The following is a 13960-nucleotide window of genomic DNA, read 5'->3' on the forward strand; positions in this document are numbered from 1 at the left end:
TTCAGGGACTTCCAAGTTGCCCATTTTTGGTTTGCTTCTGGAGGAAGACCCTCGTGGGATTTCCTGGTTTAGCTGCCCAGAGGGATACTCTTGCTGTTGGTGAAGGAACATTAAGAGGAGTGGGGGTTCTCATGAAGCTTTTCCTTGATTTGAGTCTACTGAGAGGAGGCTGATAGCCATGCAATGGGTGGCTTTCACAGTGTTCAACCTTATTGGGTTGTTGTAGGTTTTTTCGGGCTATATGGCCATGGTCTAGAGGCATTCTCTCCTGACGTTTCACCTGCATCTATGGCAAGCATCCTCAGAGGTAGTGAGGTCTGTTGGAACTAGGAAAAAGGGTTTATATATCTGCGGAATGACCAGGGTGGGACAAAGGACTCTTCTCTGGTGGAGCTAGGTGTGAATGTTTCAACTGACCACCTTGATTAGCATACAGTGGCCTGACTGTGCCTGGGGCAAACTTTTGTTGAGAGGTAATTATATGTCCCTGCCTGCTTCCTCTCTGTTGTTGTGCTGTTGCTATTTTAGAGTTTTTTAGTACTGGTAGCCAGATTTTGTTCATTTTTATTGTTTTCCCCTTTCTGTTGAAATTGTCCAAATGCTTATGGATTTCAATGGCTTTTCTGTGTAGCCTGACATGGTGGTTGTGAGAGTGGTCCAGCATTTCTGTGTTCTCAAATAATATGCTGTGACCAGGTTGGTTCATTAGGTGCTCTACTATGGCTGACTTCTCTGGTTGAAGTAGTCTGCAGTGCCTTTCATGTTCCTTGATTCGTGTTTGGGCACTGCATTTGGTGGTCCCTATGGAGTCTACCGTGTACCATGCAGCTGTGGGCAAGTCTACATAGGGACCATCAAACGCAGGTGACTGCCAAGGTAGCGGAAATGGTCAACATTTTCTAATGTTACACCATTAAGCTGTATTTCTGGCATTGCAGAGGGATTGGCCGGTGACTGAGGGAAGAGCATTTTGGTTGTCTCGATGTTCAATGACAGGCCAAGCTTCTCGTATGCTTCTGCGAAGGTGTATAGAGTGGCTTGTAGGGTCTTCTTCTGAATGTGCACAGACGACATTGTCATCAGCATACTGGAGTTCTATAACAGATGTTGTTGTAACTTTGGTTTTGGCTTTCAGTCTGCTGAGGTTAAATATCTTGCCAACCGTCTGACAGATGATTTCCACTCCGATGGGAAGCTTCCCATCAACAAGATGAAGTATCATAGTGATACATATATAAAGCTCTTTGTGAGTGGTGACTGTGGCTGATCCTTAGTAAAGATGTTAAACAAGGTCGGTGCAAGAACGTTGCCTTGAGGTGAACCATTCTTTTGCCTCATCCATCTACTTTTCCTACCTTGAAACTCCGCCAAAGGTGTGATACATTGTGTGTTGAAGTCAGGTGTGGTGGAAAGGTATCTCAAGAAAGCAGAAAAGCCATACAAATGCTCACCGAAAACCTATCACTACGGATTTTATTCACTTCCCTTGACAAGGGTGTTAATCTCATTTTATTATATCTAATCACAGATGTTCATTAGAGAAACCTTTAGAGATATAGACCTCTATTGTTTCCATTTTACACATGAAACTAGGAGACTGAATTATCCATGCTAGGACTTGATTCCGAACACAATGCTGGAACGCAAAAGTTCTCCTGCAGCCAAAATCTCCTTAACAGAACATCACTTGAATTAGAGCAGCAGATCGCTTTTGGCTCTTCTTCAGCTGTTCTCCTTTTCTTCCAGATGTATCAAACTGGTTGTGATTATATCTCCTAATGGCTTGTTTTCAGTCATGGAAATATCCAGCAGCTGAACATACAGATGTTGCCCTGTTTTCCATTAGGCCATCATCTGAAACTAAACTAATATCTTTAATTTCGCCCAGAGATGATTTACAAAAACTTTTGTTGTATAATTGATTGATCTAGCTGTTAATGTAAACATACATTCATATCACACAATTTGTGGGCACCAGTTGATGTCTTCCTTATAAAGCTGTCAGTAAATCCAAGATACAAACTTAAGTCACATGTTTGCCTAGTTTCATAGAATCATAGAATCAAAGAGTTGGAAGAGACCTCATGGGCCATCCAGTCCAACCCCCTGCCAAGAAGCAGGGATATTGCATTCAAAGCACCCCTGACAGATGGCCATCCAGCCTCTGTTTAAAAGCTTCCAAAGAAGGAGCCTCCACCACACTCCGGGGCAGAGAGTTCCACTACTGAACGGCTCTCACAGTCAGGAAGTTCTTCCTCATGTTCAGATGGAATCTCCTTTGAAAGCTTTGAGAAAAACCTGGTCTTCAGTGGCTAAAACGTTTGGGAGTTAATGGCTTTCATGGCTGGAATCACTGGGTTTTTGTAGGTTTTTCGGGCTATAAGGCCATGTTCTAGAAGCATTCTTTTCTGACGTTTCGCCTGCATCTATAGCAAGCATCCTCAGAGGTTGTGACCTCTGATGCTTGCCATAGATGCAGGCGAAATCCCAAGAGAGAATGCTTCTAGAACATGGCCATATAGCCCACAAAACCTACAACAACCCCAATTAATGGTTTGTTAGAAGCATTTTATTCTGCTCTTCTAATTAAAGATCAGACAACAACAGATGATGCAAACTGTAAAATGTTGCACTTATTTATTTATTGTGTCAGAAGCAAATTGAGGATACAGTTACAATGTATTTAAAAACAAAAACAAAGTTAAAAACTTGGTGTTATGCTAAATTTCCTTTGACCAGAAGCTGGCCACTTGGAGTGCCTCTGGTGTCGCTGTGAGAAAGTCCTCCACTGTACATGTAGAAGGGCTCAGGCCGCATTGTAGAATAATAATAATAATAATAATAATAATAATAATAATAATAATAGACTCTGGCACAAGCCAGTCAAGGTGGTCCCAGTGGTGATTGGCACACTGGGTGCAGTGCCTAAAGACCTTGGCCTGCACTTAAACACAATTGGCACTGACAAGATTGCCAGCTGCAGAAGGCCACCTGACTGGGATCTGCACGCATTATTCCCCGATACATCACACAGTCCTAGACACTTGGGAAGTGTCCGATGTGTGATCCAATTCAACAGCCAACAGAGTGTCTGCTGTGGACTCATCTCATTGTGTTTCAAATAATAATAATAATAATAATAATAATAATAATAATAATAATACTTTATTTATATTCCACTCTATCTCTCCAAAGGGACTGAGGGCAGACTCCAAACATAAAAGGCAAACATTCAATGCCCAAATACAACAATACATCCATATTAACAAAATGTATACAACCCAACATATAAATACGAATTATAACTTAACAAACTAATTGTAATTATTATAATTTTTATTTATTTATATTCCGCTCTATCTCTCCAAAGGGACTCAGGGCGGATTCCAAACATAAAAGGCAAACATTCAATGCCCAAATACAACAATACATCCATACTAACACAATTTATACAACCCAACATATAAATATGAATTATAACTTAACAAACTAAAATTAAATAAAAAGCACACCCTGTTATAACATCAAACATCAAATGGAACAATAATTTCCCATTGCTTTGGGGCAAATCGATTAATCATTGCTCAAGATCTCTATTGAGCTGGTGGGGTGAGCAGGGCATGGATACAGATGGCAACTTTTAATCAGAGGTATACTGGTAGTATTACCAACTACTATTCTTCCACCTTGTAAGCCAGTAAGCAAAGGCATGTCTTCAGTGGGAAGGGAGGGGGCCATCTTTAACTCCTTAGGGAGTTCCAGAGGTGGGGGGCAGCCACGGAGAAGGCCCTTTCTCTCGTTCCCACCAGCCGTGCTTGGGACGGGGGTGGAACTGAGAGGAGGACCTCCTCCGATGACCGCAGGGTCCGAGTTGGTCTGTAGAGGGAGATGCGGTTTGTCAAATAGTCTGGACCTAAGTGGTTTGTGGATTGCTCTCCTCTGCACTCGTATGTCATGGACTCCACTTTGTGGCCCGATTTCGTAAGGTTCGCTCTGCATCTTGTGATGCCAGAGTGCAACCTGTTCAGTACCTTCCAAGTTGCCCAGTCTTCTGTGTGCCCAGGAGGGGGTCTTTCATTTGGTCTCAGCCATAGATTGAGTTTCCGGGTTTGAGCCTGCCACTTTTGGACTCTCGCTTGCTGAGATGTTCCTGCAGGTATCTCTGTAGATCTTAGAAAGCTATTTCCTGATTTAAGGAGTTGGTGTGCTGGCTGATATCCAAACAGCGGATGGGCTGGAGATGTCACTGCCTTGGTCCTTTCATTATTGACTGCTACTTCCCGACGGGTGTCAGGTGGTGCAACACCAGCTAAAGAGTATAATTTCTCCAGTGGTGTAGGGCATAGGCAATCTGTGACAATGCGTCATGTCTCATTAAGAACCACATCCACTGTTTTAACATGGTGAGATGTGTTCCACACTGAGCATGCGTATTCAGCAACAGGTAGCAAAGCGCAAGGGCAGATGTCTTCACTGTGTCTAGTTGTGATCCCCAGGTTGTGCCAGTCAGCTTTCGTATAATATTATTATTATTTAAAAGTGATTTTAAAATTGTGATTTTAAATCACTCAGTCATCTTCCTTTATAATCAAACTATGACTTAATTAAATTGATCTTGTAATGTGTTTGCAATGTTTTATTTATTCATTTCGAATTGATTTCAGATGAATTTTCAACCCTATGTGGAAGTCAAAGACCTGGTTTCTTCATAGACATTTACACAGGGTTACCTGTTGGTAAGTTAAAATTCTTTGGGAAATATTGTATAATTCCATAAAATATATTTTAGTTGAAAAGGAATTGCTGCTTGACTTTTCCCAGGAGTTTTTGAAGACTAAACAGTGCAGAGAACTCAACCTCTGTGTCTCTGTTTAGTTCCTTTTCCTGGGCCCTCTGAGCTGGCGGCTGGGATCGCCTCTGTTGCGGATGGAGGAAATATAAAATTCAGTGGACATTGCAATTAAATTTCCGTTCGTAGACCATAGGTACCAGAGGATGGAAAGCTTCTGGGATCACTGCCAACCAGCAATGGATTGGAAGGGAACTGGGAGCCTTTCCTTCTTACCAAAACAAAGATTGTTATCTGACATTTCACACTCGTTCCTCTGGGTATTGAATGGAAAGGGTTGTTGATCCTTTTTGTTTGTGTGCAAGGAAAGGTTTCAGCCTGAATGTTATTCACACAAAGGACAACGATGCTGATGTTTCGTGGCCAAGATTTCCAAATCTTAAACTCAAAGGAGGAAACAAAAACCTGAGGAATCCAAGAAGGAGCCAAATATATTCTTAGATGGAATCCCCTTCTTCCCTTTTTTTTTGTTTTGATTCACACGAAGAGCAAACTAGAATAGCATAGGGTAAGGTAAAGGTTTACCCTGACATTAAGTCTAGTCGTGTCCGACTCTGAGGGGTAGTGTTCATCTCAATTTCTAAGCTGAAGAGCCGGAGTTGTCCATAGACACCCCAAATATCATGACTGCATGGAGCACCGTTACCTTCCCACCAAAGCGGTACCTATTGATCTACTCACATTTGCATGTTTTGGAACTGCTAGGTTGGGAGAAGCTAGGCCTAACAGCGGAAGCTCAAGCCACTCCCTGTATTTGAACTTCCAACCTTTTTTTCAGCAAGTTCAGCTGCTCAGCGGTTTAACTTGCTGCACCACAAGGGCCCAGGTAAAAGGAATAGAGTGTACAACATTTAGGTTGGCAGAAGCTAGGCTTAACAGTGGGAGCTCACCCTGCTCCCCAGATTTGAACTGCCGATCTTTTGGTCAGCCAGTTCAGCTGCTCAGTGGTTAAACTTGCTGCGCCACAAGGGCCCAAGTACATGGTATAGAGTGTACAACATTGTAGGTTGGTAGAAGCTAGGCCTAACAGTGGGAGCTCACCCCGCTCCCCGGATTTGAACTGCCGACCTTTTGGTCAGCAAGTTCAGCAGCTCAGCGGTTTAACCTATTGCACCCAAGTACATGGTATAGAGTGTACAACATTGTAAGTTGGCAGAAGCTAGGCCTAACAGTGGGAGCTCACCCTGCTCCCCGGATTTGAACTGCCCACCTTTTGGTCAGCAAGTTCAGCTGCTCAGCAGTTTAATCTGCTGTGCCACAAGGGCCCAAGTGCATGGTATAGAGTGTACAACATTGTAAGTTGGCAGAAGCTAGGCCTAACAATGGGAGCTCACCCCACTCCCTGGATTTGAACTGCTGACCTTTTGGCCAGCAGGTTCAGCTGCTCAGCGGTTTAATCTGCTGTGCCACAAAGGCCCAAGTACATGGTATAGAGCAGTGGTTCTCAACCTTCCTCATGCTGTGACCCCTTAACACAATTCTGCATGTTGTGGTGACCCCCAACCATAAAATTATTTTCCTTCCTACGTCATAACTGTCATTTTGCTACTGTTATGAATCATAATATAAATATCTGATATGCAGGATGATTTCTCATTCACTGGACCAAATTTGGCACAAATACCCGAACGCTCAAATTGGAATACTGGTGGGTTTGGGGGTTGATTTTGTCATTTGGGAGTTGTAGTTGCTGGGATTTATAGTTCACCTGCAATCAAAGAACATTCTGAACTCCACCAGTGATTGAATTGGGCCAAACTTGGCACACAGAACTCCCATGACCAACAGAAAATACTGGAAGGGTTTGGTGGGCATTGATCTTGAGTTTTGGAGTTGTAGTTCGCCTATACCCAGAGAGTGCTATGCACTCAAACAATGATGGATCTGGACCAAACTTGGCACGAATACTCAATATGCCCAAATGTGAACACTGGTGGAGTTTGGGGAAAATAGTTCTTGATATTTTGGGAGTTGTAGTTACTGGGATTTATAGTTCATCTACAATCAAAGCGCATTCTGAACCCCACCAATGACAGAATTGGGTCAAATTTCCCACATACAACCCCCATGACCAAGAGAAAATACTGTGTTTTCTGGTGGTCTTTAGTGACCCCTCTGACACTCCCGCATGACCCCTTCAGGGGTCCCGACCCCCAGGTTGAGAACCACTGGTATAGAGTGTACAACATTGTAGGTTGGCAGAAGCTAGGCCTAATAGTGGGAGCTCACCCTGCTCCCCGGATTTGAACTGCCGACCTTTTGGTCAGCAAGTTCAGCTGTTCAGCGGTTTAACCTGCTGTGCCACAAAGGCCCAAGTACATGATATAGAGTGTACAACATTTTCAAGGAGTAAATGTTTTTGTAAAGTTTGCATTGTCTTTCATTGTTTTTGTTTATTTTTCTTTTGTTTGGCGAGTCTCTGCTTCAGATCTCTCTACCTTTCTTGTTTTACGAATGCAGACATTGATGAATGCCGCGAGATCCCCGGCGTGTGTGAGAATGGCGTCTGTATCAACCTGGTGGGCAGTTTCCGGTGTGAATGTCCAGCGGGATTCTTCTACAATGACAAATTACTGATCTGTGAAGGTGAGGGGGTTTTCTTTTCCATTTAGGGATGGATAAAAACTGGAGTTATGCCCGGTTCATATGTCGTTGCAGCTTCCTGTCCTCCCTTTTGGCCAACCAACAGCCATGTGCTCTATGTCAGGGCTGATTGTTGCATGGCATGAGTGGTCATGACAGAAACAGTCCAAAAGCGGGAAGCACAAGGTTTATGCATCTGTACCTTAAGAGATAGTTGTGGTTGACCAGCACCTGGTCCACCATGCCTCTTAGTATTCCCAACAACCAGCAAACATGCTGCCTTCATAGAAAAGGCCACTTGCATCATTATCCCAGTTATCTCTAAGCTTTGTCGGTAGTGCCTATGTGCAATTTCACATGCTGCTGCTTATTATTGTTATAGATCAGGCATAGGCAAAGTTGGGCTCTCCAGGTATTTTGGACTTCAATTCCCATCATTCCAAAGAGCCTCAGGGGAAAAAAGAAGGGGCCTGAGGCTGTTCGGAATGGTGGCAGTTGAAGTCCAAAACCTGGAGGGCCCAAGTTTGCCCATGCCTGTTATAGATGAAAGTAAACAGTGCTGGTGGGTAATGTATTGTCAAAGGCTTTCATGGCTGGAATCACTGGGTCATTGTAAGTTTTTTGAGCTATATGACCATGTTCTAGAAGCATTCTCTCCTGGCGTTTCGCCTGCATCTATGGCAAGCATCCTCAGAGGTTGTGAGTAAATATTCTCCTTAATGGTAAATATCCACTAGTATTCATGTGAGGCTTCTCAGTTGTCAGACTGATATACCTGGTGATTTCTATGAACAGTTAGGAACAAAGATATGCCAATGCATAAAATATATAGCAGATGTATTGTCAAAGACTTTCATGGCTGGAATCACTGGGTTGTTGTAGGTTTTTTCGGGCTATATGGCCATGTTCTGGAGGCATTCTCTCCTGACGTTTCACCTGCATCTATGGCAAGCATCCTCAGAGGTAGTGAAGTCTGTTGGAGCTAGGAAAATTGGGTTTATATATTTGTGGAAAGACCAGGGTGGGACAAGGAACTCTTGTCTGCTGGAGCTAGGTGTGAATGTTTCAACTGGCCACCTTGATTAGCATTTGATAGCTGGCAATGCCTGGAGCAATCTTTTGTTGAGAGGTGATTAGATGTCCCTGATTGTTTCCCCTCTGTTGTTTTGCTGTTTTAATTTTAGAGTTTTGTAATACTGGTAGCCAGATTTTGTTCATTTTCATGGTTTCCTCCTTTCTGTTGAAATTGTCCACATGCTTGTGGATTTCAATGGCTTCTCTGTGTAGTCTGACATTATATATATAGCAAAATATAATATAATATAATATAATATAATATAATATAATATAATATATATTTAGGAGATCTTCAGAAGTATTATTTCAGTTGCCCCCAAAACATCTACTCTCCCATAAAATAGATTGGTTTTATATCATGCTTTCAAGAGACCAAAAATAAGTAGTCTTCATTAAAAGTAACATAGCTGATTTACTTACAAACTTCATGTATTCAGCATACAGGTATATTTCTTATGGGTTGAAAGTATAAACAGTAATCTCAATATACAAACCCAATTTTCCTAGAGTGAGACCTCACAATCTCTGAAGATGCCTGCCATAGATGCAGGCGAAACGTCAGGAGAGAATGCTTCTAGAACATGGCCATATAGCCCGAAAAACCTAAAACAACCCAGTGATGGTGGGTGCTTTTCTGAGACAGAAAAAACAGGACACATCCAACATTAGCACAGTATCCCCGGAATCATTTAGTACTCTCAGCTTCTGTTGTTGCCAGTACTATTCCAGACAGAGAAGTTGCAAAAGAGTAAGTCATAACGTTGGTAGTTTTTCCTTCTTGTTCAGGTATAGGAATTCAGCTGCAAAAACATCAGGAAATGCACTGCCATAGATACCACAAAACATCTGAAAAGTCTTGCAGTAGCAAATATAACAAGCTTGTACTGTTGATGTCGGTCAACTTATTGTAAACTAAAACAGCTTACGACCTTTCTGCAGCCATTGCTTGGCTAGCAGCGCACTTGCAAAAGGCTTATCCTCTTACCATCATCGAAGCAAGTGCTTCGTTCTTTGCTTGCAGGAATTTTGCGCAGCCCTTTTAAATGGGTGTGCCTCTTGTCTAATAAACGGAGAAGGATTTTTATTCAAATGCATTACTGTGGGCTAGCGTTTTGAATGGAAAAGTACGGCTCAGTCGTAAGCTGTGCTAACCAGTCGGCAGGAAAGAAAACTAGGTCAAAGAAAAGTAATGTTAATTAGCGACTAATAGAGGGAGGGGAAGCAGGGGAAATGATGTTTCTGAATTTAAACCAGGTACATTTGCTAACCTTGGGCCAATTAAACATGGATTTGAGTTTTGTAAATCATTGTCGGATAGATTTGCCTTGCTCTGCATTTAAGTCACTTTGTCTGTCTCCTTTTTTTTGGAAAAGATTTTTATTAAAGTTTAACACTAACAATCCAGCGAAAGAGTGAGAACAACAGCAATATAGGAAAGAAAAGGGAAGAAGAGAAATATAGAAAAAAAGGAGCAGAAGAAAAAAAATTAAATTATCATATTTTATTCTTGGTCGCTTCCCTATCCATATAAATTTTAATATTTCTTTCTTCCATTTTTGCAAAGACCGCTTGACTTCTAATAATTGGCAAATTTTGAAATAGAAACATTAATTTTGGTAGTATATTCATCTTATTTATTATTATTTATTTACAGCTTTTATATTCCGCCCTTCTCACCCTGCAGGGGACTCAGGGCGGATTACAGTGTACACATATATGGCAAACATTCAATGCCAATTTTGAACATACAAACATATACAGACATACACAGAGGCTATTTAACTTTTTCTGGGCGCCAGGGAAGCTGTCGCTTTCATCGTCCATCTGCGACGCTGATGACACGCATGCTTCCCCGCTGGAATGCTTTGCTGGAGTCTTTTTTATGGCCTCATAAATCAGTTAATTTAGCCTCCCCACACTTTAAGGTTGTACCTAATTTTCCTACTTGACAGATGCAACTGTCTTTCGGGTTGCAAAGGTCGACAACAGGCTATACAATTGGTTGGAAACCCACTCCAACCCGGGCTGGCTTCGAACTCATGACCTTTTGGTCAGAGTGATCTTAATGCAGCTGACACTCAGCCAGCTGCGCCACAATCCAGCAAAAGAGTGAGAACAATAGCAATATAGGAAAGAAAAGGGAAGTAGAGAAATATAGAAAAAGGAGAGCAGAAAAAAAATAAATTCTCACTTTTTATTCTTGGTCGCTTCCCTATCCATATAAATTTTAATATTTCTTCCATTTTGCAAAGACCGCTTGACTTCTAATAATTGGCAAATTTTGAAATTAGAACATTGATTTTGGTAGTATATTCATCTTAATTAGATAAATACGTCCCAATAGTGATAGTTTCAGATGGCTCCAGTTTTGTAAATCCTTTTGTATTTTTTCCAAGTCATTTCGTAATTATTTTTGAATAATTGTCCATTCTTTGTCATAATCCATACTCCTAGATTTTTATTTTTTTTTACTATTTCCAGACCTGTTAATTCTTTGATCATATCTTGTTTCTTCTTCTCTACATTCTTAGTTAGTATTTTTGTTTTGGTCATATTAATCTTGAGTCCTGCTACCACCAAATTCTTTTATCATCTGCATCCATTTTTGTATATTTTTACACGGGTCCTCCATTATTTCTAAAACATCATCAGCGAATGCTCGTATTTTATATTCATGTTTACCAATTTTTGACCTTGTCTGTCTCCTGAGGAATCTGTATAATAACCAAATAGCAACAGTAAGAACAAACCACAGAACAACTGACTGGTTCAAGATTGGGAAAGGAGTACAGCAGAAATGTATACTCTCACCCGACCTATATGCCAATCATAAATTTAATTGAAGGCATCGCTCAGGAATGGGCATTGTCTCTTTCTCCCAGTTCATTCTTGTTTGTTTTTCAACAGATATTGATGAATGCCAAAACGGGCACATATGTCAACAAAATGCAGATTGCATCAACACACCAGGAAGCTACCGCTGTGATTGCAAACCTGGTTATCGCTTCACCCCTGTGGGCCGATGTGTTGGTAAGTAGTTTTAAATTCTTGTGCTGCAATGGTTATAGTTGCACTCATAGAATTATAGACCCATAGAATTGGAAGAGACCTTGTGGACCATCCAGTCCAACCCCATTCTGCCAAGAAACAGGAAAATTGCAGTCAAAGCACCCTCCAACAGATGGCCATCCAGCTTGTTTAAAAGCCTCCGAAGAAGAAGCCTCCACCATACCCCAGGGCAGAGAGTTCCACTTCTGAACAGCTCTCACAGACAGAAAGTTCTTCATTCATTTCTGGGCGTGTGCCATCACACCCAGACACTATAAAGTTAAAACTAAGATGCGCTTCTCTCTTTATCCGGGTGAACTGCAAGTGCCTTACTTAGAAGCTTAGGATTCCCAGCAACTAAGGCCAGTCCAGATTTGAACATCAAACACAATATTTATTTCTCAAAGTCCTTGGCAGACTTGGCACAGCTTGTTGAAGTTACAAACACAAATAGTCAACTTGTGAAATCATGTAGATGTTCTTTCCTTCCTTTTTCCTTCAGCTGCTGAGTTAACTTTCCCCAATGGTAGAAAAATCCTGGGATCTTTTACCCTAACCCTGAGCTGCTATCTTTTAGAAAGAGCAGGTCTTTCCCTATCTAAGCTCAAGGTTAGTTTGGGGATGAAGTAATAGAGCCTCTCCCAATGGCAGAGAAATCCTGAGATATTCTCTGCCCCAGCGCTGAGCTGCTATCTTTAGAAAGAACAGGTCTTCCCCTATCTGAGCTCAGCACCAGTTTCTAAGGCAAGAGGGTAACCGTACTCACGATGGCTTGTCCGAGCTTCCTAGCTTGACCACCAGCACATCTGAGGCTTTTTCTAAACTGAAGAAGGCAGGAGAGCTTCTCCAAAATGGAGATCTCATCCCCAGGAAAAAGGGCGGTCTCTGGACCAAAGAGATACTTTGTTAAGCCAATAACAGCAAAGGGCTTTGCAGGCTGGCTTTAAGCCCCTGTTAATGGTTAACTTTCAGGGTGCTGCTGAGACTGTAGCAACCCTGGAGAAAATGCAAAAGGATGCTATTCATGCAACTAAGGGGCAATGCAAACCAAGCTCCTGGAAGACGGGACAGGGCGGAAGCTACATCTTTGCAAAAGGCATCTTCAAGGTCTCTTCCAACTCAATGATTCTCTGAAGAGCAGTTGTTAAAACTATTGCAAGGTTCTTTTTCATCTCATCAAAAATACTACTAATTTAATTAAAATTTGCATGAAACATCCATAGTAACAAAGACATATGAACACATTTTTCTGTGTAACGTAGCCATGTATTCCAGGCATTTTCTGTTGTGCCGATTTGAGTTTTCTGCAGAGCTTCTTTTTCCTACAGCACAGGTTCCCATTGTTCTGTGAAGTCCTCACGGGAAAAGGGTGTAGATGCAGATGTGAAAGTCCTCTCTGAGAATGAAAGGCTTGTTTTGTTTGGGTACAAGCAGTGACTTTGCATGTTGTCAACAGAATTGTGTTTGAAGGTCCTTCATTCAACCAAACAGGAAGATCCAGGGTAGAGGCAGATATGAGCAACAATGCCTTAATGTATGTTGGCACCAAGACGATTTCCCTGAATTTTGCTTGGGGTTTTGTAGGAAGAAAACAGAAAGTGTAATGTTAACAATGTGATAAGCATGTAATTTTAAGTCACACATTAAAAGAAAGATGTTTAATTGCTTGTGAACACATAAATCCTTCCCCTGCCATACTTTTGCTTCAGGTTGAGGTGTTTTTTCCTTGTAATACCTTAATAGAGTTCTTCTATATCTCAAATTCTCAAATTAATGCAGATCGCTTTGAGTATGTTGAAATTAATGTGTTACCAGTTCCAATGCCTTCTACTTTAAATGTAAATAAGTGTACTCACAGAAATATACATACATAAATGCAATATATATACAATAAATATACATACATAAATGCAATATATACACACATAATATACATACATAAATGCTATATATATACACACACACACACACACAATAAGTATATATACATAAATGCAATATATACACACATAATATACATACATAAATTCAATATATATACAATAAATATACATACATAAATGCTATATATACACACAATAAATATACATACATAAATGCAATATCTATACAATAAATATACATACATAAATGCAATATATATGGAATACATATCCATTCATAAATGCAATATATATACAATAAATATACATACATAGTGCCCGATGGATGTGTTTTGACACAACCAAGGAGGAACTGGTTCAACTGCAAAAGGAATTCGCTTGTAGGGACAAAACATACGACAAAGACGACAACGGAGCAAACAGGGACTTCCCTGCCACAACTTTTAAGTTTTGGAAAAACTTTGCTATTTGTTTATTTATTATTTATTTATTTAGAGTTTTTATAACCTGGTCTTCTCGA

The 13960-nt window shown here is 41.0% G+C and overlaps 1 protein-coding gene across 2 annotated transcripts in view; it reads left to right on the plus strand.

Moving 5' to 3' along the window:
* The window catches only part of FBN1 (fibrillin 1), a 264999-nt gene that overhangs the window by 206168 nt on the left and 44871 nt on the right, over positions 1–13960 (plus strand). For both annotated transcript variants that reach the window (XM_067471401.1, XM_067471402.1), the window contains 3 exons: positions 4665–4736; positions 7310–7435; positions 11417–11539. In XM_067471401.1, coding sequence (XP_067327502.1) covers positions 4665–4736; positions 7310–7435; positions 11417–11539 — 321 coding nt within the window. The remainder of the gene's footprint in view (positions 1–4664; positions 4737–7309; positions 7436–11416; positions 11540–13960) is intronic.

This window comes from Anolis sagrei, chromosome 9, assembly GCF_037176765.1.
Source record: "Anolis sagrei isolate rAnoSag1 chromosome 9, rAnoSag1.mat, whole genome shotgun sequence".
NCBI classification, from domain to species: domain Eukaryota; kingdom Metazoa; phylum Chordata; class Lepidosauria; order Squamata; family Dactyloidae; genus Anolis; species Anolis sagrei.